At 38.3% G+C, this 27000-nt stretch overlaps 2 protein-coding genes and 1 long non-coding RNA gene across 3 annotated transcripts; all 3 read left to right on the plus strand.

Annotated features, from left to right (window-relative positions):
• Positions 1 to 421: 421 nt before the first annotated feature.
• Positions 422 to 2138, plus strand: LOC139194547 (probable LRR receptor-like serine/threonine-protein kinase At1g53420). Its single transcript, XM_070819360.1, has 5 exons — positions 422 to 663; positions 776 to 986; positions 1094 to 1331; positions 1440 to 1587; positions 1731 to 2138. The coding sequence occupies exons 1-5, from the start codon at positions 523 to 525 to the stop codon at positions 2121 to 2123; spliced, it is 1131 nt and encodes a 376-aa protein (XP_070675461.1). The 5' UTR covers positions 422 to 522; the 3' UTR covers positions 2124 to 2138.
• Positions 2139 to 5773: 3635 nt separating this feature from the next.
• On the plus strand, positions 5774 to 7646 carry LOC114824050 (alpha,alpha-trehalose-phosphate synthase [UDP-forming] 1-like). The gene is made up of 4 exons (XM_070819361.1): positions 5774 to 5966; positions 6110 to 6198; positions 6588 to 6636; positions 7370 to 7646. Exons 1-4 carry the CDS (start codon positions 5936 to 5938, stop codon positions 7498 to 7500), a joined length of 300 nt encoding a protein of 99 aa, XP_070675462.1. The 5' UTR covers positions 5774 to 5935; the 3' UTR covers positions 7501 to 7646.
• A 16417-nt stretch (positions 7647 to 24063) lies between these two features.
• LOC139194551 (uncharacterized) lies at positions 24064 to 24766 on the plus strand. Its single transcript, XR_011579507.1, has 3 exons — positions 24064 to 24199; positions 24302 to 24401; positions 24627 to 24766. It is a non-coding gene; the product is annotated as an uncharacterized lncRNA (long non-coding RNA).
• Positions 24767 to 27000: the final 2234 nt, after the last annotated feature.

A 27000-nucleotide genomic window follows, 5' to 3' on the forward strand; every position in this document is an offset into this window, starting at 1 on the left:
TTTTGGTGAAAATATTTTAGAAACAATCCTAACTAAAAATGCTAGTAAATCTTGAAAAAACACTTAAAGTTCTTCCTGGAAGAAGCACATAACTAATGATTCTTGTATAAAGCACTTTAAATGCTTTTGGAATCCAAAAACAAGCTCTTAGTCTTTTTAAAAGCTCATCAAAACAAGCTCTTAGTCTTTTTAAATGAATCGTAGTTGGTGAGTAACCAATTCATCAGCTCGCTTTCGTCTCTAGGTGATTAGTCAAATGATGTTACTAACACAGTTTTACAACTAGCTAGGTTTATGTTTAAGTATACATGAAAATGAGATGCCAAAACTGGAAAGGGAAATAATACAAGCCATGTACGTTGATAGTAGTAATTGTTTACGTACCTACACACACAATGCTGCTACTGCTAATGATTACACCTCCAGGTAGTTGTTAAGGTCTAGAGGCCTTCAAACAGTAGTGGGATTTAAGATAAAACAATGATATTGTTCTTAAATTTGTCTTAGACACAACAATTTCTAATGAGATTTACTTGTCACGCAGATTTGAAAGGTGTGGAACTACAAACTCGCAAGTTTACCTTTACACAACTCAAAGATGCCACAACCAACTTTGACCAAGCCAATAAGATTGGTGAAGGTGGTTTTGGTACTGTTTATAAGGTAATCTTTGAAACAAATAATTTATTTTCTAATTTGATTAATAATTGCCATCCTAATTATGATTAATTTCTCGCGTGAAGAGATTTGTATTAACTATCTTAGTCAAAGACAGGGCATTATTGTAGATGGAACCCTGATTGCTGTTAAACAGCTTTCTTCCAAGTCAAAGCAAGGAAATCGGGAATTTGTGAATGAGATAGGCATGATTTCTGCTTTGCAACATCCTCATCTTGTAAACCTATATGGATGTTGTATTGAAGGAAATCAACTCTACCTTGTCTACGAGTACATGGAAAACAATAGCGTTTCTCATGCTTTGTTTGGTAAGTATCACTTTTGTACGCCTACATTTCCTTTAGTCCATGCACATGGTATAAAAGATTGTATGCACAAAATTCTGACTAATTTTGATTAACTTGATAAACTGAAGGGGCAGAAGAAAGTCAGTTGAAGTTGGATTGGCCAACGAGGCATAGGATATGTGTTGGCATAGCAAAAGGTTTGGCTTATCTTCACGAGGAATCAAGCTTGAAGGTTATCCATAGAGATATCAAGGCCACGAACGTGTTGCTTGATAGACATCTTAACCCGAAGATCTCGGACTTTGGGTTGGCCAAACTTGCTGACGAAGATAAAACACATATAAGCACTCGTGCTGCTGGAACTTTGTGAGTCATTTTTTAACTTCTCTTCTTATATTTCTCCTTCCAATATAGTTATATTACGGCATATGTTTATAACCATTGAATTGATGTCATGATTTCATGATTTTGCAGTGGATACATGGCACCAGAATATGCACTTCGGGGTCATCTCACAGACAAAGCAGATGTCTACAGCTTTGGAATTGTTGTACTAGAGATTATCAGTGGGAAGAACTCAACTCAGCAGACAAATGCAGAAGGATTTTATATTCTTGATTGGGTAACTTTCTAATTGAACTTTAATTTTGATTTTGTTGAAGTTGTTTAGAAGGCTCTTTTTTGTTTATATCTTCTTTGTTGAAAGTTTACGTTATTTTTTAAGATACATAAGTTATTTTGCTTTTGTTCTTTTCATGTTTCTAGGCGCATGTTCTCAAATCGGAAGGGAATTTGATGAACTTAGTGGATCCAAAGTTGAGCTCCGAATTCAACAATGAAGAGATGTTGGCTACAATCAATGTAGCTCTCCACTGTTGTAATTCCACTTCGAAGCTTAGACCCACTATGTCTGTAGTTGTGAATATGCTTGAAGGTAAGGCTGCTGTTGAAGAGTTTGTCTTGGACCCCAATCCCTCGACAAGTGATGACATGGACCCAACGGTGAAGAAACTTTTCCAGTTTTGTTTGAGAGGGGGCGCTAGGTCAGTTGAAGGGCCATCAAATGATTCATTCGCAGCTCTTGATGATATCCATCCATTCAATCCTCGTTCAGGTGGCCAAGATGATAGAAAAGGGAGAAAATGGCACAGTTTTTAGGGATTTGAAAATTTGAAATCACTACTGTCTTCTCTGGCAACAAATGTCCAACTGCAAGTATATATATTTTCCCGAGTGTGATGTTCACATCCAATTAATTAAATGGTGCAAAATCCCATACAATTTCTTAGTTCTATGGCACTAAAGGTGAAAGCTAAGTTTGACAAGTACTGGAGCAATTGCAGTTTGGCTTTGGCAATAGCAGCGATCTTGGATTCGCCGATCCTAAATGAAGTTGATGGAGTACTACTACTCTCAAATATACGGTAGTACTGCTCTGGATAGGATTAAGGAAGTTTCCAATGGCCTCAAGAACCTTTTTTATGCTTATTCAATTTGCTTAGTAATGGTTGATCAAGGTTCAGCTTTGCGTGGCAGCAGCTTACCCAGTACCAGCACTGATAGTAGGGATCGATTGAAGGGATTTGACAAACCTCTCTGAGCCAAAACATGATATCGGATATGGACAAGTATCTAGAGGAACCAGTCTTTCTGCACTGTTGTGATTTTAAAATATTAAATTGGTGGAAGGTCCACCCGCCAAGGTACCCTATTTTGTCCACGATGGCAAGTGACTTTATGGGAACTCCTATGTCAACTGTTGCACCAGAACCAGCATTCAACGTTGGTGGTAGAGTGCTTGATGAATGTCAAAGCTCACTGAATCCTGACACTTGAGAGGCTTTGATGTGCATACAAGATTGGTTGCAGGTGGAATTAAAAGGCACGTGAATTACAGCTTGAGTTTTACGTTTGTCTTTCGTTATAACGCATACTTAGCAGTGATCTTATTGCAATATTTACTTATTTCTCTTTTCTATCAGGATTCAGATGCCAATTCATTGTCAAGCCATTCTACTACACCAATTCCTTCAGCCAGACCAATTCTTGTTGAGTAGAGTTAAAGTTCTATTGGTATGAATCTGCTACATTTGCTGCAAGGTTGATGGATCAGCTTTTGGCCTATCCTGTGCTGTCTAAATGATGTCGACACACCTAAAGCTGGTCAGGGCAGTGAACCTTATCTATATCTCCATGTCAATACATCACATGAGACTCATTAATTGCTTGTAGTTCCTTGTCAAGCTTAGTTGTTAATTTAGGATATCAACTAGATTCCCATACCTGTACGTAAATTAGAGGGACCTCTTTTGTCATTGAAAGGTATATCTTTGATTTTTGAGCATTCTATTCTTCCCTTGTAAGATGTGGTTCATCATGGTTGAGATTGAATAGAAGCTGAATTTGACAAAATGTTGGATGCTCAATCAATAATCTATACATTTTTATGTGTGTACAAAACCTTCATCCCAAGTTCTTAATCAATTTAGTGTTTCGATTCTTACAATATGAACTCCTGATTGTTACACATTTATCTAACTACTACTTCCCTGGAGCAATCCTACAGGAAATTTCCAGATGCTTATTTATTGTTGGCCAAAGAAAGAATAAAAATGCATGTTAAGTTCATATTTCAGTCAATCAATCTAACTGCCTAGACTAATTTTGGATTTTTTTCCAGACAATTTGATGATGCGAACATGTTTAAATTGTTGAAAATAATGTTTTTAGATAGGTTTGGGGGATGGAATTGACCTAGATTGAGAATTGAGGGGTTTAGAAGCTCAAAAAGTGAAAAATAACCATAGAAAAGCTGCAGAAACTTTCCAGATATTTGGTCATTAAAGCATTTTTTGTGACGATTTTCAAACAATTTGTGATCTCTAAAGCGTCTGTTTCTGGGTAATTTTCCGTCAGTAAAGGTTATTTTTTTGCTTTCTGCAGCTTCCCGTTTTTCAATTAATTTAGTAGTTTGCAGTCACATTACCTGATCTTGAGAGCTCATTCATTACATTGGTAAATACTAAACCTCTTTGGAATTTGAGCAACTAAACCTCTTTTACCTATCTAACTGGAGTGCTCCAATTTGAATTTTTTTTATATTTATGTCTTAACTACATTGTAATAGTTGAGAAGTGTAGAAAAAAGGAAAAGGGAAAAGGAATTTTAGAGAGAGAAAGTGATGTAATATTTTCTCTGTATATTTTGACTTCTTCATTTGCTCTGTATATTGTATTGAATGAATGATTGACTTACGAAAGAGTCAGAGGAGATTAATTCTTGATTTCCCAGTTCGATGGAATTCAACATGTCTAATGCTTGAAACAGCCTTAGAGTACAGGGGGTGCATTTTCTCTCCTGCAAGAGCATGACCCTTCATACACATCAGCTTTAACTGACACAGAATGGGAATGTACGAGGTTTGTTACAGTTTATCTGAAACTGTTGGAATCACTAATGTTTTTTCTGGCAATAAATGTCCAACTGCGAGCATATATTTTCGTTAGATTTGTCATGTTCACATCCAATTAACTGATGGTGCAAGAGCCCGGACAAATTTCTCTAGGGCACTAAAGATGAAAGCTAAGTTTGTTAAGTACTCCAGCAAGTGCAGTTTGGCTTTGGCAGTAGCAGCAATCTTGGATCCCCAATTCAAATTGAAGTTGGTGGAGTATTACTACTCTCAAATATACGGTAATACTGCTCTGGATAGGATTAAGGAAGTTTCCAATGGCCTCAAGGAACTTTTCGATGCTCAACAATGGTAGATCAAGGTCCAGCTTTGCCTGGTAGCAGCTTACCCAGTACTAGCACTGATAGTAGGGATCGATTGAAGGGATTTGATAAATTTCTCTACGAGACCTCTCAGATCCAAAACATGATATCAGACTTGGACAAGTATCTAGAGTTACCAGTCTTTCCGCGCAGTTGTGATTTTAAGAAATTAAATTGGTGGAAGGTCTACACGCCAAGATACCCTATTTTGTCCATGATGGCACGTGACGTTCTGGGAACTCCTATGTCAATGTTGCGTCAGAATGCGTCAGAATCGGCATTCAACGTTGGTGGTAGAGTGCTTGATGAATGTCGAAGCTCACTGAATCCTGACGTTTGAGAGGCTTTGGTATGCACACAAGATTGGTTGCGGGTGGAATTAAAAGGCATGTGAATTACATTTTGAGTTTAATGTTTGTCTTTCATTACGACATATACTTAGCAGTGATCTTATTGCAATAATTACTTATTTCTCTTTTCTATCAGATGCAACTCATTGTTAAGTCATTCTGCTGGATCAACTCTTGGCCTATCCGGTGCTGTTAAACTGATGCTGACACACCTAAAGCTGGTCTGGGCTGTGAACCTTATCTATATCTCCATGTCAATACATCACATGAGACTTGTTAAGGCCTTTAGTTCCTTGTCAAGCTTAATTGTAAAGTTTAGGATGTCAACTAGATTCCCACATCTGTACCTTTCGTCATGGAAAGGTGTATCTTTGATTTTCGCGCAGGCAACTCTTTCTTTATAAGATTTCGTTAAAGTAGCAAAATGTGGATTGCTCAATCACTAATCTATATATTTATAGTTATGCACAAAACCTTCATCTCGAATTCTCAATCAATATATTTTAGATTATTCTTTCAATATGAACTCCTCAATGTTTAATAACTTCAACTGTCTTGCTGTTATAAACCATGTATGCTGAACTTAGCATTTTTTTTTTTTTTTACAAAGCGATATTCTATATTATAACTCAGGGGAGAAGTATTGAGGTTTGATCATCAGCCGGCGGCTATTGGAAGAGTATCAGCGCTGTTGTTATTCCCGCGGACTTTAGATCTGCAGCTGGTATTACTGGTAAGATATAAATAAGCTTTCTTCAATGGTGCTCCGTGTTGGCTTCAATCCAGTGACAACGAGGGTAACTGCACTGTGTGATTTGATATGGTGAGGAATCATTTGAAAAGATAATGGTGCCAACAAGAACAGATGTTCCAGAGTGTATGCCCCCTCCTGAAGATGCTTTGTCAAGTGGTTTTTGTACTCTTAGTTGCGTGTAGGATAGGCTAGGATCTATTTATTCGTTTCATTTCTTTGTTTTATCTTGATTATGAGGCATAAACTACATATCTTGCATTCCGCAGATCAAAAACTTACAAGCCAGGTTCATGAAATTGTTGGGAGAATTAATGGCAGATTTGGAACTTTGACAGCTGTCGCAATGCGTCACCTGGTATGCCCTTGATTTTTCTAAGTAACTATTCCATGATATTGAAAGGCCATATTTGGTACTTGGTGGAATTTAATACGAAGGATGTTGATGTGCTGCTTATGTATGACGCCATTGGTCCGTCTTTATTAACTTTCTGTATGATGATAGCACGTTCACAGGCATAATTTGAATTTGAAATGCTAGACTCATGGCACAAGGTTCAATAGTTGGTTATAGTTCCTCTGTCATGGAATTATATCTCTCCTGCTTAGCACTATTATATAGAGTGTAGTAGTTTAATAGCCATTATGATCAGTAGCAGTAGTTGTTTTTCATCTATTTCAAGTTTCAAAACCTATTACATTTGATTTGGATGTAGTACTTCCTAAACAACCTTTCATTGTCTACAGGATCGTTCACTCCACCTTCATGCATTGTGTGCACTATATGCTGTAACTGGTACTATTCTACATACTCTGGTTCTGGTTCCCTGTTTCTTTTGACCCATAATTTTTTTCGAGCAAATAAGTTTTCGACATAACCTTTCACCTAGGATCTAAGAAAATGTATGAATAAATTTTCAGCTAGTAATATCTCCTTCTGTCTTTTTTTTTTCTTTTTTATTTTATTTTTCTTTTTTCGGTTTTCAATTTGTCCAGATGTAGCACTCGTTATATCCCTGAGGGACGGAATGTATCTTGTCAGTTATGAGTATGTGAGTATGTGGCATGCCATGCCAGGATGCAAGGAGAGGGGTCCTTATTCTGAGTGAGGTAATAACTAGAAATTTGCATCCTTATGCTTCACTAAGATAAAGGAAGGAAAAAGTTCTGAAAGGAAAGGGAGTTGAAAACGCAATAGCTTGATAAGAGAAACACCACCAGCACAAAGTCCACCATAGTAATATGGCAGATCATCTTGTTACAATAAAACGTACGCGTGTGTGTGTGTGTATCTAAGAGCCCGAGGGATACTGAAATTTTCATGTCAAAAGAAGATTCGTATTTCAAAAAATCATTTGCATGTGGCCGTTGCTAGTGTCATAATCAAATACAATGTTTGTACTTGTATGACATCCCCTTCCCGTATTGTGTTCCTAATAAGTTTACTTGTGTCTCCGCATTAAAACTATTTATTGATAAATGCTTCATTGGTTGCACTGAGCATTGCTCTTTTCATCATTCCTGTGCAGACGAAACATCTGACTCCCTGTGCTTGATGTTCTTCCTTCAAGCTACTGAAATGTGCGAGAATGCAGTTGAGTTGTGCACTTTCGTCCCTTTTATAGTAATTAATTTATTAGTTGAAAACATTGTACTTTGAGGAGGCAAGTAAAGCTTTGTGGAACTGCATGGGTTGGGTATGGTATGCTTTTTTTTTTGGTGATTTGGTTGGACACTATTGCTAGAAAATTGGAGGAATAGTTTGGATTAGTGCGGTGGCCTTGACGGATACACTGGAGCTTTGGACGTTTTAGCTGTAAGCATTAGTAATGCGGCGCCTGAATTGAGAGAGAGTCCTTTCATGATACATTGATCAGATTGGAGCAGTTTTTTTCTTTGACTTACTAGATGGCGGACATGTTGTTAACTGCTGGAAACTTTTTTTATAACTCTTCTAACTCTTCTACTAGTAAAGTCTTAATGTCTCTAAAATGGACAGGTGACCATCGGATTTCCTTAGCAAATATAATTTTGGATTTATCCAGATACAACAACTTGGATTAGAAGCCCAAATAAAGCTCAAAAGGGTGAATGGGCTTTGGATGTTGTTCTGGAGAAATCTGTTGTCAAGCAAAGCGGTGATGCATGGAGAATTATTCTCCATTCTTCCTCCCTGTGCTTCACCTAATTGGCACTAGGCGTTCCACCCCGTATGCCAACAAACAGATTCAAGAACTATTGGGAGTGTCTTGTGCTTTTGGTCAAGCAGTTCAGGTAAATCGGAGGTTCACAGTTTCCTTCTTTGTAGTGCGAATCATCTGTATCAGGATTCAGAAGCCATGCTAGCTTTTGTGGTTAATTGTTTATATTATGGGTTGTAGTCGTGCTGTGTATCTTGTTTATTGGTGTCATTTAGCATAAGGCAAGATAACCTGAATAATTTATTCCAAGCTGTATGTATTGACACTAACTCAAAACTTTGTTAGTCATTTTATGTTTTGGTACAGCTTGAAACTCATAATTTTAGACATTGACCTAGTTGTCTCCAAGCCAAGTTCATTACTCAATAGTCAATACATCTTCTGTCAAGTGAAAATTGCACTGCATCCATGTGTAAGAAAATATAGGAAAAAACTCCTGATTCTAGAAAGAATGAAATATTCATCCAATAGGACCAATACCAATCAAGAAGTACACAGGAAAAAAATCTGAATTTTAACTCATACAATACCACTTAAATAGTTCCTTGTGTCAAAATCTGCTGTTTGATACTAACTCGCCCTTATTATCGTTCGTAAAGTAAAATTCAGACACACGTTAAGTAATCGCGATAATATTGTGTTTGGTGGATCATATTTTGCAGCTGCATTGCTAGGAAATTATCCATAAATGGGGGTAAGGCTAGCCGACATTCACCTCTCCCAGACCCTGCGTAAAGCGGGAGCCTTGTGCACTGGGTACGACCTTTATTTTACTGTCCAGTAGCTTCTGTGAGTAATAAGCTTCTCTCCCTTTGGAGTGTTTGACTTGCTAGACTTCTGTTGTTCTTCATAGCAATTAATTCTTTGCTTCCGTATTTATTTATTTTCTAGCAAGCATGCTTTATCACTGATACAGAACCTGTGATTAGACACAGTGTTCAGTGTTCAGTGTTCTGTGTCTAATCAGGAGTAGCCGAAATTGTAGGAAAGATGAGAGAAAATCGGCTCCGGTGATTTGGACATGTGCAAAGAAGGCCGACTGACGCTCCGGTTCGAAGATGTGACTACGGGACAGAGGTTCAGGGCCGAAGGGGTAGAGGAAGACCTAGGAAAACTTTGGAAGAGACTCTAAGAAAAGACTTAGAGTACTTGGATCTAACGAAGGACATGACTCAGGATCGAGCACAATGGCGTTCTAAGATTCATATAGCCGATCCCACTCAGTGACTTTGATTTTCCAAGTCTCCAACCGAGAAGTTTTCCTCACTCGGGAAATTAAGGGAACACTACCCCAACCTACATGCTCCACTCAGAAAGCTTCAACATACAAGCTTCAACAAAAGAAAATTCAAAGAACTTAGCGAAGAAGGCTTTGGTGTATTTAACACAATACGTTGAAATGAAGGAAAGCTTATTTATTGATATCCCCGATAAGCTACAAATATGTACATATACATGAGTCAAAATAAACACACAAGATGGAGCCTTCACAAAGGTTGCTTAGGAGAAGTCTCAGCAGTCGGTAGAGCCCCAGAAAGAGAAGGCACCGGAGGGGGATCATTTGGAGCCTCAGTACTGGACAGAACCCTAGAAGGAGGAGGCATCAGAGGTTGATCATTCGGAGCTTCATTACGCGGTACAGCCCCAGAAGACGAAGGCAATAAATGCCTTTGGAACAAACCCACAAATCTCTGATGATCAAGTAAAACCTGACCATCAGTTTCCTTCATCTGGTCAAGCTTCCTCTTCATGTTTGTAGCATAGTCATGTGCGAGCCGGTGCAACTGTTTATTCTCATGCTTGAGCCCTCTAATCTCCTGTTTGAGACTCATCACTTCAGCCGCCAATGATTCAACTTGGCGGGTTCGAGCAAATAGGCGTTGGGCCATATTAGACACAGAACCTGCACACTGAACACTGAGAGCCAGCGAATCCTTAACAGCTAACTCATCAGACCGTTTGGAAAGTAGTCTGTTATCTTTGGGAGTGAGAAGGTTCCTGGCCACCACCGCAGCGGTCATATCATTCTTCATCACGGAATCCCCAACGGTAAGAGGACCAGTAGGGGAGACGAAGGATGGGCGCCATATGTTGTCTGGAGAAGGCGGGGCTGCCTCTTCAACAAGGTTCAAGTCAAAACGACGATCGGAGGGGCCAGACATTTTCAAAGGTGTTGAAGAGAGAAGAGGTCGGACAAATCAAGATCTTAGAAGTGCAAGAATGAAGCTTCTACCGGTGGAGATTCAAGTGTGCTTTGGAACTTAATGCCAGCCCCTATAAAAATCTGCACTCGACGGAGCTTCAGAAATCGAAGAGGCGCCTGCTCAGAAATCGAAGAGGCGTTTGCTTTCTCAAAAGCTGGGCTGCTTAGAGATCACGAGGGTTGATCTCAGAAATCGAAGAGGCGTTTGCTTTCTCAAAAGTTGGGCTGCTCAAAGACCACGAAGGCCGATCTCAGAAATCGAAGAGGCGCTCGCTTTCTCAAAAGCTGGGCTCCCCAGAGACCACGAGGGCCGATCTCAGAAATCGAAGAGGCACCTACTTTTCCAGCCTTGTCAGCACCTGTCACACGCACACTCAGCTTTGCGAAAATTATGGGCATTCTGTCGAAGACTTTTGGGGAAGTAGAAAACACATGAATCTTACTGTTCAATCACCCACTTCCCACACGCAACAATAGCTCATGGGTACCACAGATAACTTTGCCAAAGTTCTCTGCCAAAGTTGAGCACGTGAAGCTTGCAGCTCCCACTACATCGCTCTGACCAAGAAGGGTAAAAGAATAGCAAAGAAACAGCACTAACAAAGTTTAGACCCATAAATTTTGAAGGTCTAGCTACCATATTATTACCCACAAGGGTAAAGGAACAGTACCACTGCTGGATAATTGGAAAGTCCCTGTGTGTCAACCTCTGTGCTTCGTGGCAAGGTAGACTAGCAAACATGCCCAACCTTTACTCACATTCGAGAAAACACTCCCAATAAGATTGCTTGCTCCAAAATCGAAGAGGCACCGTCCTCCGAATCTCGAGAGCCAGACTCCCAACATGACTACTTTCTTAAAAATCGAAGAGAGGGTAAAGGAACAGTACCATTGCTGGATAATTGGAAAGTCCCTGTGTGTCAACCTCTGTGCTTCGTGGCAAGGTAGACTAGCAAACATGCCCAACCTTTACTCACATTCGAGAAAACACTCCCAACAAGATTGCTTGCTCCAAAATCGAAGAGGCACTGCCCTCCGAATCTCGAGAGCCAGACTCCCAACATGATTACTTTCTCAAAAATCGAAGAGATACTGCTCCCCGAATCTTCGAGAGCCAGACCCCCAGCATGATTGCTTTCTCAAAAATCGATAAGGCATCGTTCTCCGAACCAATCGAAGAGGCGCTCGCTTTCTCAAAAGCTGGGCTGCTCAGAGACCACGAGGGCCGATCTCAGAAATCGAAGAGGCACCTACTATTCTAGCCTTGTCAGCACCTGTCACACGCACACTCAGCTTTGCAGAAATTATGGGCATTCTGTCGAAGACTTCTGGTGAAGTAGAAAGCACATGAATCTTACTGTTCAATCACCCACTTCCCACACGCAACAATAGCTCATGGGTACCACAGATAACTTTGCCAAAGTTCTCTGCCAAAGTTGAGCACGTGAAGCTTGCAGCTCCTACTACATCGCTCTGACCAAGAAAGGTAAAAGAATAGCAAAGAAACAGCACTAACAAAGTTTAGACACATAAATTTTGAAGGTCTAGCTACCATATTATTACCCACAAGGGTAAAGGAACAGTACCATTGCTAGATAATTGGAAAGTTCCTGTGTGTCAACCTCTGTGCTTCGTGGCAAGGTAGACTAGCAAACATGCCCAACCTTTACTCACATTCGAGAAAACACTCCCAACAAGATTGTTGCTCCAAAATCGAAGAGGCACCGTCCTCCGAATCTCGAGAGCCAGACTCTCAACATGACTACTTTCTCAAAAGCGAAGAGAGGGTAAAGGAACAGTACCATTGCTAGATAATTGGAAAGTCCCTGTGTGTCAACCTTTGTGCTTCGGGGCAAGGTAGACTAGCAAACATGCCCAACCTTTACTCACATTCGAGACAACACTCCCAACAGGATTGCTTGCTCCAAAATCGAAGAGGCACCGCCCTCCGAATCTCGAGAGCCAGACTCCCAACATGATTACTTCCTCAAAAATCGAAGAGACACTGCTCTCCGAATCTCGAGAACCAGACCCCCAGCATGATTGCTTTCTCAAAAATCGAAGAGGCATCGTTCTCCGAATCTCGAGAGCCAGATACCACAGACCACTTTTTCAAAGTGCTCTGACAGAGTTAAAACATGTGAAACTGGCAGCTCCCACTACCGTGCTATGACCAAGCAGGGTAAATGAATATCATTACTACTTGTTGTTAGGGAGACTCCTATATATGTCGACCTCCATCCCCAACGGACAGGCAGACCTGCAAAAATGCTCAACCCTTCATCATATCTGAGAGGGCACTCCCAACGAAGCCTTTCGAAATATTCAGCTTTCTTTCCCCCCAATAATACCTCTGCAAACAAGATATACTAGAGCAAGAAAATCTCATATCATCAGGGTCAAAAGCAAGAGTATCCCATATCATGCTTTTTCCCTGTCTTTTCCTTTGGCCTTGTTTTTACCTGCAAGACAAGGAGAAAGAGAGCAATCAGTCAGCACTTGGAATCAAGCTTCCAGCCAGGAACTGACTGCCTGGAACCCCTTACCTGATTACTTACCTGGCATTGCTCTCGAGTACTCATCTTCAACATCTTATGTTTCCAGGGAAGATTCCGCATCTGCTTGAGGAACAGATAGGGCAAGTGCGAAGGATACAAGGAAGCATGTGGAGACAAGCGTAACAGCACACATGCCGATACATCCATTACTCTGTCAAAAGCAAAAGTATCCCATATCAACAGGGTGGAACGTACTCTAGATTTGATGGACTTGTTTTGACCCTCAAATTCTTCAGTCGGCCTTATACTCTGGAGGAAACCAGAAAACCCTCCAGCTCAGTTCAAGAATAAGCCTGTGGAAAGTTACTTCTTCAAAAGCAAAAGTATCTCATATCATCTCTTCTCATTTTTCTTCTCTTTATCCTTCATGCTGCTGCAAGATGGGGAGAAGGTGAACAATCAGTCGGAGCTCTGATTGCTTACCTTGTCTGTCACCTCTTTCAGCAGACCCCCTAGCTCGGCGACTTGGGGGACTCCTACTACATGGTTTGTATCGCGCTTGACCAAGCTTGAAACTACAAGTAAGCTTCAAGTGAAATTGATACATTACCTTGTGCATCTCCACCAGTTAAAGATACCACCCCTGGATAGAGGAAGAGTACTTCCAGAGAAGATGCCACATCTACCTATGAGACAGATAAGGTAAGTCAAGACGACACTACACTCCGATACTTAGAAGTTTCGTGATTACGAGATCATTCTCCCACAATATTTCCTAATGTCATTTGTACTAAATCATTCACTTGTACTCACTAAAGGAGAGCTTGAACCTATGTACTTGTGTAAACCCTTCACAATTAATGAGAACTCTTCTATTCCGTGGACGTAGCCAATCTGGGTGAACCACGTACATCTTGTGTTTGCTTTCCTATCTCTATCCATTTATATACTTATCCACACTAATGACCGGAGCAATCTAGCGAAGATCACAAAAAGCGACCGTTTTCGCTACCTAGGATCTATCTTGCAAGAGAACGGAGAATTAGATGGAGATCTCAACCATAGAATACGAGCTGGATGGATGAAGTGTAAGAGTGCATCCGGCGTGTTGTGTGACCGTCGTAGGCCACTGAAGCTCAAGGGAAAATTTTATAGGACGGCAATAAGGCCAGCGATGTTGTATGGCACAGAATGTTGGGCGGTGAAGCATCAACACGTACACAAAATGGGTGTAGCGGAGATGAGGATGCTTTGTGGGATGTGTGGGCACACGAGAAAGGATAAGATTGGGAATGAGGATGTCCGAGGTAAAGTAGGAGTAGCCGAAATTGTAGGAAAGATGAGAGAAAATCGGCTCCGGTGATTTGGACATTTGCAAAGAAGGCCGACTGACGCTCCGGTTCGAAGATGTGACTACGGGACAGAGGTTCAGGGCCGAAAGGGTAGAGGAAGACTTAGGAAAACTTTGGAAGAGACTCTAAGAAAAGACTTAGAGTACTTGGATCTAACGGAGGACATGACACAAAACCGAGCGCAATGGCGTTCTAGGGTTCATATAGCCGACCCCACTTAGTGGGAAAAGGCTTTGTTGTTGTTGTTGTCTGTAATTGCGTGCTGTGTTTGTGGTTCCTCCAGCATGCCACCTTTTTTAGGCCTGTATTGTGCATCTTATGTAATTTAACTTTTTTAATTTTCAAGATAAAATGGATCTTATCATACCAACTCTGGGTGATATGAGATACGTATCCTACTTTCGTATTAAGAATACATTTTTGGATTGATTACGCGGTGGCAAAAGGTGTTCTGAAGGAGCAGCTTATCCTCCTGGCAAATAGCATGATGTGGTGGAAATTTTGTCGGCTTCAATTCTTGTGGATATAAAGCACTATCTCGAGCATTGAATATTTAAGTAGCATTTACAGAAGCAACACTTTTTGTGAGTAATTGAATTCTTTTGCCTAATTCTGTGAATGGCATGCACCTTTAGTTGGTGGTTAGATTAACTACAATCACAACTAATTGTAGTTTCATTACACCATGAAAGGTGCTTTGAGAGAGCAGCTGAAAAGTGCCACATGGACATGGATTCTTTGTCAAGCATAGTTGCATCCTGTTCATGAGGTAAACATATTGCTGTTGGTAGTGGATCCAGGTTTGATATCCTGTGGGACACGAGAGAGGTAAATATGATTTTTAACATACTTGTGGCTTTTTTCAGTTGTATGGAGTAGTTTAATCTGCTGCTGGAATTCCGTGCCATTTAATTTAAATATTTCTTTTCGGGGAGGATTGAATCAAGAGGGTGGACTAGATGTTTTCAACTTTCTGCATATGGTGACCACAACAAATGGAGAAGAAGCAACTACGGGAGCACTGGTGGCAGAAGTTGATGATCTTATGGTGGTAGATGAATTAGCATAATCATGCTTGTCGCCAGAAATCTGACTCTAGTTTAGATAGGCCTGTCTTTGAAGATATTATTGAATTTGAGGACAAATCAGAAACTCTTTCTGGAAAATCAAGTTGAGAAAAGGAATCTTTTGTGTGGGGGACAAATACTACAAGAGAAGATGCCACATCATCTTGGGGGAAAACTCCAGCTAGAGAAGCTACCACATCTACTTGGGGGATAGATAAGGCAGCAGAAGATATCCTACTCCTGCATGGGGAACAAATACTGCTAGAGAAGATGTCACATCTGCCTAGGGAAAAACTAGAGTATACCGCTTCTGCGGGTGGGCCGAGAGGGGGGGGAATATGAGGCAAGTGAAAATGACACATCATTGTGGGATAAAACTCCAGCTAAAGAATCTGCTGCATCTACATGGGGGATAGGCAAGGCATCAGAAGATACCACTCTTGCATGGGGGATTAAGACTGCTAGAGAAGATACCATATCTGCCGGGGGGACAAGTAAGGCAAGTGAAATTATACATCATCTTGGGGAAAACTTCAGCTGAAGAAACTACCGGATCCACTTCAGGGATAGATAAGGCAGCAGAAGATAGCACTCATGCACAAGGGACAAGTACTGCCAGAGAAGATGCCAAAAACTAGAGAAAATACCGCTTCTGCCTGAGAACAGATAAGGCAAGTGAAAATGATACACCATCTTGGGGAAAACTCCAGCTAAGAAACCTAACTCTTGTACTTGGGGGATAGATAAGGCAGCAGAAGATACTACTTCTGCATTGGGGACAATTCAGAGAAGATGCCACATATACCGGGGGGAAAACTAGAGAACGTACCACTTCTACTGAGGGATAGATAAGCAAGTGAAAATGATTGGAGTGGTAGAGGGCCAGAATAAGTTGCGCCAATAGACCTCTCACCGACAACAAAAGCCATAGATGAAAGGGACAATGGATGGGGTGCTGTTTCTTCTAGGGAAACAGAAACAGGGAATGACAATGCTTGGTCTAGTGGGCAACAGAAAAAGTCTTCTGAAACTTTCGACCAAGTGTCCTTGGGGTCAGAAAAATCCTCCTAAGACAGAAACTCAACCTGCAAGCTTGCCTGGGTGGATTCACCTAGTGGAGATGGTAATGCTGGTGAAAGACATCACCAATGGGGACAGAACAAGAAAAGTCGTTTGAAGGTTAAAAAAGTTGGGTTTCTAGTCCCGGGGAGTGGAAGAATAAGAACCGTCGTGCTAAACCACCTGGTGTGGCGAATAATAACTCTAGTGTGGTTGGAATCTATACTGCAACAAGACAAAGATTGGATAAGTTCACTAGGGAGGAGCACGATGTTCATTCTAATATTGAAGCTGTTCTATCCGAAGAATAATGCATCAATCTGGGTTAGGTTTCTATTTATATACTTTCTTAACAGTTAGGACTAGACTGATCAAATTATCAAAGTATATGATACTTTTCAATTTTCTATAGGAAGTATGAGTTTTTGACTCTTAGATCTCTTGTCTGAAGTGAGAATCCATTTAAATCCAGGGAATTTCCTGACAAAATTCTTCCTCACGGTCGAAAATACTGCTCCTAACATTTGAAGTATCATAATCACATCTAGTGCAATGGTGTTGTTTCATATTCATCTGTCAAAGCTCTAGTTGAGCCTGAGTCTAAGACCGAAGTCCCTCCCAAAACGTCATCGTATAACATAGTTGGCTTTGCAACTCTTGGGGCTCCAAGTTCAGAGACAAAGTTAGGAGGTTTGGGTTATTTATGAGAGAGGGGTTGGGTTTTGGCACCTCTCTGTGGGCTTCGGTCTCATTTGTGTATCATGGTTGCCTTTGCCCATTCTTTTCAATTTCTACTAGAAAGCTGCTATGCCGTAGGTTGTCCTGATTGTAGTGTGGGTACTTTTTGTTCTGTTTTCTGCGTTGTTAGATGCTGTACTGTCATACTTATCTTGGTTATTGCTGGTTGTGGGCAGCATATTTGTGGACTGCTGGTCCACTATGATTATACATACCATTCATATTAGTTACTATTTGTTTTCTATGGAAGTATGAAGTCTAAAGTCTTATCTTTTTCAGTGTTTTAAAAGACGGCCCTAAGTCGCGCCTAGGCGGTTTTGGAGGTGGGGCGGGAGTGATAACTCCTTTGCCTAGTGGGAGTGGGCCAAAACTCGCCCATGTGTGGTCAAGATGTGCCTAAAGGCAGTTGGCATGTGTTCCCAGATCCATCAGCGACTCGAAAACAAAGTCGAATGGCTCTGTCGTCTGGATAAATTGAAGTCAAAGGCTCTGTCATCTGGGTTTAGGGTTGCAGGGTGTGCAGCGTCTTCACAAGGAAGACGACCATGAAGAAGAAGAGCAATTTTTCTTTTTTTGACATGGCCAAAAATGACGTTTTGGTCAAGTTTTTAATTTTTTTAATGATGGCCGAAAACAAAGTCGTTTTGGCTAAGTCCATTTTTCTTTTATTTTTTAAAACTCACAAGAGTCCCCTGTTTCCCCTATTTTTCTCAATAACTCAAAGCAGTCCCCTATTATTTAAGGTCCTGTAAGGCTTCGCTTCACGCCTAGGGTGGTTATGCATGAAACGCCTCGCCTACACCTCCGCCTTTTAATAAATTGATGTTTTGTTATCCTTTATCTTCATTCAACGTCTCATTTCAAACAATTTGATGAACTTGTCTTCTGTTTTTATAGCTGTCATGTTGGATCTGATACACGAAAAGTTTATCTAATTTCAAAAAAGCATACAGAATCATCATTAATTGCTGGAATGTTAGTATCGTAAATTTGCTGGAATGTAAACTTGACGTAATCTTTTTACCTCGGCCTTTTTCTTGCTTTAACACTTCCTGTTCCTTCTGTGCTTCCTGGTGCCCCCCCCCAAGGTCTTTAGGTGTGGAGCAATTCTATTGAACCGGTGGAACGTCACAGAAGTTTCCAATTCAATTGCTCAAGCATTGAATATGGCCTCCGAAGAAAGAGAGAAGCGACATAAGCATGACTTTTTACACGTGACAACCCACACTGCACAGGAATGGGCCGAAACTTTTGTAAGGTAAGCGTGCTTGAGTATCATGCGTTTAATTCTTGAAGAACAACACTCTCTTTGCTATGTCTGACAAAGGTAAACCAAAATAGTTTAACATGGTTCTTAGTGATTGGCAGTGGCATACATTGAGAGTAGGTCTGACAATTTCTGATACGACCCGATAACCCATCATAACACGACACGAAATTAACAGGTGTTCGGATCAACACGATAACGAATCGGGTAACCCGATAAGCACTCGTTAAGATAACGGGTTGGTTCGGGTATACACATGGGTAACACGATACACGATAAGCAGAATATTAATTTAATAATTTTATAACCCTAAAAAAATACTATAATAATTATATATATTAATTTAACAATTTTATACCCTTAAAAACTATAATAAATAAATATATTAAATTAACTATAATAATTATAACCCCAAAATATTAACCATAATAATTACATATATATATATATATATATATTAAATTTTATACCTCTAAAAACTATAATAATTATTAATTAATATGCATCCACCGTTCCACCCTTTGAAGAAAAAGGGAGGGAAAAATGAAAATTATAAGAAAAGGAAACAAAAAAGAGAAGGAAAGAGGGGAGTAAAAACTATAATAATTAATAAGGAAAACTAATGAAAATAGTTTCAAATCTTTACATTTTAATAAAAAAACCACCAACTAACTTTATTTTAATAATAAGGACAAAAGACTAAAAAAAAAAAAACATAACAAACCCACTAGGGCTGGGCGTGTTACCCCCCCCCCCCACCCACCCTCCCCAGGCCATTTTTTTCTCCTACTTTTTGTCCCATCATTCAGCTACATTAATAGTTTTTTTTTTTTTTTTTTGCATAGAATTAAAAAAAAAAAACTTCGAATTGAATTACATTCTCCTGTTTATTTTTGTAGTGTTGTTTTCTAATTGTAGTTATGATGATGGGAAACTTTTCAATGTGCCCAGAACACGGGATGGTACACTCCATACAAGTTGTGAGAATCTTGTGTTAAAAAATTAATAACGTAAAAAATAAAATTTTCCACCACACTTATATAATAACATGTGGTATATCATTTGTGTTACAGGCACAAGGAAAAATTTCTCGAAGATGACACCTAAGCTCAAGAAATTGGATGGAAAGCTACATTTATTATTGTAGGTGTATGAAAAAAGTGAGGAAATTTTAATTTGGTAATTGAAAACAGCTTTTTAAATATAATTACTGAGAATTAAACACTATTTATAAAACTTGACCAATAAGGGTCTAAGTTTCAAACCTTATGAAATTGAATCAAGAATTAAACACTATTTATAAAACTTCACCAATAAGTAGACACTATCAATGATATTAGACCAATAAGTAGACATCATTTATGAAACTAGATCAACAAGTAGACACTATTTATGAAATGAAAACAAGAATTAGGCATAATTTGAACACTGGACTATACACTATTTATGAAACTGGAGTAAGAACTAGACAATATTTATGAATTATGACCAATAAATAGGCACTATTTATGAAAGTGGACCAATAACTAGACACTATTTATGAAACCAGACCAAGAAAGAGACACTATTAATGAAATTGTACCAATTAGTATACATTATTTATGAAACTGGACTCAATAACTAGGCATTATTTATGAAACATGATCAAGAACTAGACATCATTTTATGAAAGTGGACAAAAAACTAGACACTATATATGAAATTGAACCAATAAATAGTATAGTACCGTTCAGTTTCATAAATAGTGCAGTTTCATAAATAGTGTTCAGTTTTATAAACAGTGTTCAGTGTCATAAACAGTGTACATGTACTGTGTGCGCGTCAGGTTTTTTGTTTTTTTTTTTTAAATTGTGTCATTTTCGTTAAAAATTAAGTTTTTTTGTCCTTTTATTAAAATTTAAGGGTTTTTCATTAAAAATTAATTCTTTTTCATTAAATAAAGTTTATAGCATGATTTTTTGTTAAAATAAACTTAATTCAAGCCATTTTCATTAAAGTTTCCTAATTAATATGCATGATGATGCATCCGCCCTTTGAAGAAAAAGGGAGGGAAAAATGAAAATTATAAGAAAAGGAAACAAAAAAAGAGAGGGAAAGATGGGACCTAGTGGTATTTTGCTTGCTATTAGTAGTAGGGTGGGTTTTTCCATTGTGGTTCTCTCATCTCAATTCTCAAGTGTGCACTTGTTAATTGTTATTGATAGGATAAGATCCGACAGCTATGTTCATGACACGTGTACGTCATTTACCTCTCTCTCTCTTTTTTTTTCTTGAGAAATTTTTCATTGTAACGGGAACACAAATTACACCATGTGTTTTAATAGAAGTGGTGAGAAATTTTATTTTTTAAGTTATTAACTTTTTATTACACAAATCCCACTATTTTTATAATGACACGTGATGTAGTATTCCATGTACCGGTCAATTATACATACAAAATAAATAGATTTAAATCAACATAATATATATATATATATATATATATATGTATATATATATATATGTATATACCATTGAACTTGATGGGATATGAATTATACGAAACTAATTTCAACGATCCAACCATCAAACTTGTTTGTATATGCTTCGAGATCGCATCAGCAAAAAATCGCAAAAAACAAATATTCAGATATCAAGTAACCGAACAAAATTTTTTGATGGTTATAAAACGAAATATCACGATTTAACGGTTATTTTAACTTCGATTTTGATTATTTTTTATGCTACACTCCTTAATCCTATATGAATACAATGAATGAATTTGATCTTCAATTTAAAATATTTACAATAGTGGATACCACAAAATCTTATGTTATACTTAATAAAAGTATAAATAAACTCTAAGTGTTAGTGAATATACCGTTTTGATGGGATACGCATCTTACGAAACTAATTTCAACGATCCAACCGTCAAACTTGTTTGTATATGCTTCGAGATCGCATACGCAAAAAATTGCAAAAAACAAACATTCAGAGATCAAGTAACGGAACAAAACCTTTCGACCGTTATAAACGAAAAATCACGATTTAACGGTTATTTTAACTCCAATTTTGATGATTTTTTTACAGCTACACTCATTGACCCTATATGAATACAATGATTGAATTCGATATTCAATTTAAAATATTTACACTAGTGGATACCACAAAATCTTATGTTATACTTAATAAAAGTATGAATAAAATTTTAAGTGTTAGTGAATCCATTGTTTTGATGAGATACGCATTCTACGAAACTAGTTTCAACGATCCAACCGTCAAACATGTTTGTATATACTTCGAGATCGCATACGCCAAAAATTGAAAAAAGCAAACATTCAGAGATCAAGTAATGGGACAAAACTTTTCGACGGTTATAAAATAAAAAATCACGATTTAACGGTTATTTTAACTCCAATTTTGATGATTTTTTTACAGCTACACTCCTTGACCCTATATGAATACAATGAATAAATTCGATCTTCAATTTAAAATATTTACACTAGTGGATACCACAAAATCTTATGTTATACTTCAATGTAGAATGATATTTTTGGAGTGCTAATAACAATTCCCATAATAATTATATATATTAATTTAACAATTTTATACCCCTAAAAAATATAATAATTATATATATATATATATATATTAAATTAAATTTAAAAAATGGATGACCATTGAAAACTTTTGAGAAAGACTTCACAACCTTGAAAACAAAAACTCTTTCATTTTGCATATCCTTGCACATTTAATATTTGTAATAGATTAGTAATGTATGTATTATTTTTTTATTAGGCTCTTATTTTCAAGTGTAGATATAATACTTAAACGACAAATGTGTTTTCATGTTACACAAAAACGACACGAACACGACAGACACGACCCGTTTGCCAGGCCTAATTGAGAGTATCAAAATTTTTTGGGTTTTTATCACAAATAGTTCCTGAAATTGACCTAATCCATCAACATGGTCTCTGAATTTGAAAATCAATAAATGTCGTCCCTGAAAATAAGTAGTACAAATTAATTTCATCATTATGTTTGAATTCTGTTAAAAAAATCTATTAGTGTGCTGACGTGGCACCTTGTGAGCCCCCCACTCCAATATTTTGATGACATGTGGATTAAAATTTAATTTTTAATTTAAATAAAAAGAAGAAAAATAAAAACTCGACTCCATCCTTTCTCACTGGGGCCATCAAGAGTTGCCAGAAAGCTAGAGCACACGAATTTCAATCTCTCCAGCGTCGCAAAGGGATGCTACACAATTCAAGATGGATTTCCTTTTAAGTTGAATACAAGCATGTAAGCAGCAGCCTTGTGGATGAATGAATGAATGAACATAGTTGCCTCTTTCCCTTACTCTTTAATTTCCTGCAATCCCCCTTTCCTCTATGTTAATTTCCTGCAATCACTATAACCCGACTGGATATTACATATTCACTTCATTTATTGAGTAGATTCATGCAATCACCTCAAAAGTCTCATTATGAAGCTGCCTTACGCATCTTGAAGTATTTGAAAGGCACACCAGGGCAAGGCATGATGTTTCCCTCTCAAAATTCATTGAAGTTAAGGGCATATTGTGATTCCGATTGGGCAAGATGTCCTACCACTCGGTGTTCAACTACTGGTTATTGCGTTTTCCTTGGAAATAGCCTTATTTCATGGAAAAGCAAACGACAGAAAACTGTATCCTTATCTTCTACTGAAGCTGAATATAGATCCATGGCAGCGCATGTTGTGAGCTTGCATGGCTCCAAAGCCCTTTTCGAGATCTTCAAATTCAAGACCAAGGGCCGGCTACCTTGTTATGCGACAATCAAGCCGCTCTTCATATTGTGGCAAATCCGGTGTTTCACGAGCAAACAAGGTACATTGAGATTGATTGTCACTTTGTTCGAGATAAAATTATGGAAGGAAAAATTGTGACGGGATTTGTTCCTTCCATATCACAACTTGCTGATTTGTTCACTAAAGCTTGGGAAGGAAAGATTTCATTCTTTGCTAGGCAAGTTGGGAGTTCGCAACATTCACTCACCAACTTGAGGGGGAGTGTTAAGAAAGTCAAGGATCATCATCAAGATACTTGCCAATATTATGAGTCAATCAACGATATCAAGGATTAATATATTGTAATTGATTACATTCCTATCTTGTATTATAAGCTGTCAATTAGTAGCTAGTTGGTAGGAATTGATTGTAAACATATGGCTACATATAGTAGTATTGGACAGAGAATCTTTTTAATGAGAATCGGTGCAATTACCACCTTCCAAAATTCACAGCACCCTGACTTGAAAGAAACCTTGTCAGCACTCCACAATGATCCAACAACAACTACTGTCGTCCTCAGTGGGAGTGACAGAAATGTCTTAGATGATGTAATTCACCCATTTCCAGATCTAAATTCTTTAGTACCCTTACCTTATCCCTTTTCTAATTAGGGTGTTTTTACAGAACTTTGGGGAGCTTGATACGTGGTTGGCAGCTGAAAACAGGATGTTTTTACGCCTTACAAAGGGAGAATCGATGACAACAATGCCTGAACATTTGAATATGGAATGGGTCGGCAGTGTGAAGGTGCATTTGAGTCTTGAATTCAAGTTATATTCCTTTTAGTTGTTTCATCGTTCCTTCATACTTACAATACGGATGTTATTGTTTCAGCAAGTTTTTGTGTATTTCACAGAAAGAATCCCGCGATCACATTTTGAACAAATTGAAACTTCCCTTGTGTGGAATTATAAATATGTAGGTACTAGTTTCTTTTCCGACCATCTAACCAGAAAAACAAGTGAAATTTTTGTTAATCGAATGCCTACTTTTTTCTGTTTCTTTTCCACCTTATCATATTGTAGATGTTGATTTTGGAAGACTTCAAGCCAGAGATATGCTGCAGCATCTCTGGACTGGCCCGATTTCTAATGCCTCCGTTGATGTTGTTGAAGGTAGCCGGTCTGTTGAGGTTCAAGCAGTTGGTCTGACAAAGGTGAATATATGAATTCTTTTTTGCCTGTTGCATATATTTTTCATACAACAGATGATTTGTTTGTTTTTTTTTCGTTTCTGAAAATGATCTGTTTCGGTTCAGGGTGCAGCAATTGACCGTATATTGGGAGAGATAATTCACAGTAAATCCATGACATCCCCCCATTGATTATGTGCTGTGTATTGGACATTTTCTTGGGAAGGTAACTTTCTTGTTCCACACGTCATGAATTTTCTCGTCTCCGAACCCCAATTATTTGAGTCATTTCAAGACTCGAACTGTCGAACCCTCATTTATTTATTTATTTATTTTTTTTGTCGATTTATTATATTTTTCTGGTATGGGACAAAGTGCTTATAGGCTTTAACTTCAAACTTTGAAAAATGGAGAACATTTTATTCAAGCGTTTTTTTCATTTTCACTACAGGATGAAGATGTGTACACCTTTTTCGAGCCAGATCTTCCCTATGAGCATATTGGTCTTACAAGAACCAAGATACATGATGGACTAAAGCCTAACGAGAGAAGATCTTCTTTGAAGGCTCTGGCATTCAAAAGCGGCTCAACATCGTCTCATAGCAAAGCGCAACGGCCTTTACTAAACCCTAAGAAGAAAAATGCAAATCATATCACCACAAATCCACATTCTAGGGATGACTCAACCTGGTTAATCCGCATTGGTCGGCATTGCCTACTTGGTCACATGATAGCCATAGGTGGTCCTGCCTGGTTAATCTACATTGGGGGACACCGCTATTGGATGGATGCCTATGATTCTGCCTGGTTAACCCACATTGGGGAACCATACACATTCTTGAGTGAAGTTCTGTTGAGTGGTCGGGAAACCGTATTATGTTCATATTCCACTGAGTTGGTCTAGAATGAGGAAACATAGAAGTTGCTTAGGTTTATGCTGTTGTTGTAACTCAAAGTTACAATGCTATTGCTTTGAATTTCAGGTAAGGAAATACGACAAACCGTACAAAAGTTAGCTTTATTAAACTTAGCGAAGTGAACAAGGATTTTAATGTTGGTTAACTAAATTAAATGCTAATATTATGCATCTTAGATTCATTGATTCGATTACTTATTGTGATTGTGTAATTGTTGTTAGAAAATATTGTGATATACATGAAAGATGAATGAAAACCCTGGTTGTTGAATGGTTGACATTCATAATACAGAAAGTAGTGATCCATGCTCGTTGGGTTCCATTGAGTGATTATGAAGCTTATTGTTTCTTGCCAATGAATGCCTTGAGAGATTTCTAAGCTCATCAGAATGGGTGACCTACAAATGGCTTGATCCCTGTTTAGGGTATATAGGCAGTCTAACGAAAATGTTGTTGAATCGTTGTTTTGCTTTTGGTCATGTCTCGAAGGCGAGGCAAGATAGATGAACAGGTACATTGTGATGTCACATGTCGATCCTGGACGTAACTCGGAATTGGAGCATGACAGAGCCAAATGCTCCAAAACTCCTATTGCTCAACACCTTCTTTATATAGGCAAAGTGTGATTCAAGTTTAAGCAATGAACAACCCTAATGCACTAATGATCTCAATCTTTTGAATTTTTTTTTTACAGCCCTCTCAACCAAAAGTATATTCTTTAGGTAAATAAAAGGCCTTTAACAAAAGAAGAAATCGGTAGAGAAATTACGTATTATGGATTAATCTAAAGTAAAAGATAGAGAGACATAGAGCAAGATTACAAATAAACACCGTATGTTTAAAAGAATTTTAGGGGCGTGCAGCACCTTGATTAATGAAACTCTATATGCCGCACGTAGCGCGTCAGGATGTAAAAAAATCCTTTCGCATGCGCAAGGCACGTGCATAAAGGCTAGTAATTTATAATATGTGAGGATGATCTTACAACAATGGACACGAACATAGTGTGTTCCGCTAGTTTTCCATGGTGTTTTCTTTTCCATTTGTTCGATTACTCTTCTTATGATTTTGTGATTCCGTTATGAGCTTTTGTTCTCTTTCTCCCTCTCGTCTCTTTCTCTCTTAAATAACGACATTAGAACCAATAGCATCAACTAAACCACGTGTAGGTGCATCCTCACTAGTCCAAACACTTCCTTTGCAACCTCCTCCATTTTATCTACCTGGCAACACATGAAAAGAGGGACACTTGAATGTTTCAAATTAACAGAACGAAAAGTATGTGAAACCAAAACAAAGAAAGAATTGACATGCATATATACGTTCATCGATATGGAAAAAGTTGCCTTGCCAAAACTGGAAGAATTTCACATCAGTTCTTTCTACCTGAAAGAATTTCAAACGCTCAAAATCAGATTTTACATTTTACTATAAAATAAAAACCCAAAAATTATCAAATTATAGAAAACCAAAACGAATTTAAAGAAAATGCGTGGGAGAGAGACTTACCGATTTGTGTACATTCTTAGCATGCAAATGGGTGAGAATTGAAACCTGTAGAGAAAGAGTAGGGAAAGAAGAAGAGATAATATAGAGTGGTAGGTTGCAGTCAGAAAACAAAAAGAATAGAGTTGTACATGGAATTGTGGGAGGTTACAGAGTCTTTGGAATGATCGATTGTATAAAGAGGTTTGTGTGAGGAAGAATTTTGATCAGAAAATGGAGGAATATAAGATAGACGTGGGTGGGTTGGTTTCCGTTGGCAATTATCTCATTTTTCCTGTAATCTTTTAATTTTGAATTGGAACTGATGATGAAAGGCTGTGAGAGTTTAAAAACTGAACGGGAACTGCTATGCAGTTTGAAAATTAAACATGCAAAACGTGATGATTCTTCCTCCCACGTTATT

This window comes from Malus domestica, chromosome 03 (assembly GCF_042453785.1).
Source record: "Malus domestica chromosome 03, GDT2T_hap1".
NCBI lineage: Eukaryota > Viridiplantae > Streptophyta > Magnoliopsida > Rosales > Rosaceae > Malus > Malus domestica.

What these genes read in the sequence shown, in the direction of transcription:
- LOC139194547 (XM_070819360.1), top strand. Translation starts at nt 523, where the DNA reads ATGAGATTTACTTGTCACGCAGATTTGAAAGGTGTGGAACTACAAACT. An exon ending in GTTTTGGTACTGTTTATAAG is followed by an intron (nt 664 to 775) that starts GTAATCTTTGAA and finishes AGTCAAAGACAG; the next exon opens with GGCATTATTGTAGATGGAAC. An exon ending in GATTTTATATTCTTGATTGG is followed by an intron (nt 1,588 to 1,730) that starts GTAACTTTCTAA and finishes TCATGTTTCTAG; the next exon opens with GCGCATGTTCTCAAATCGGA.
- LOC114824050 (XM_070819361.1), top strand. Translation starts at nt 5,936, where the DNA reads ATGGTGCCAACAAGAACAGATGTTCCAGAGT. An exon ending in AAGAACAGATGTTCCAGAGT is followed by an intron (nt 5,967 to 6,109) that starts GTATGCCCCCTC and finishes TGCATTCCGCAG; the next exon opens with ATCAAAAACTTACAAGCCAG. An exon ending in TGCACTATATGCTGTAACTG is followed by an intron (nt 6,637 to 7,369) that starts GTACTATTCTAC and finishes ATTCCTGTGCAG; the next exon opens with ACGAAACATCTGACTCCCTG.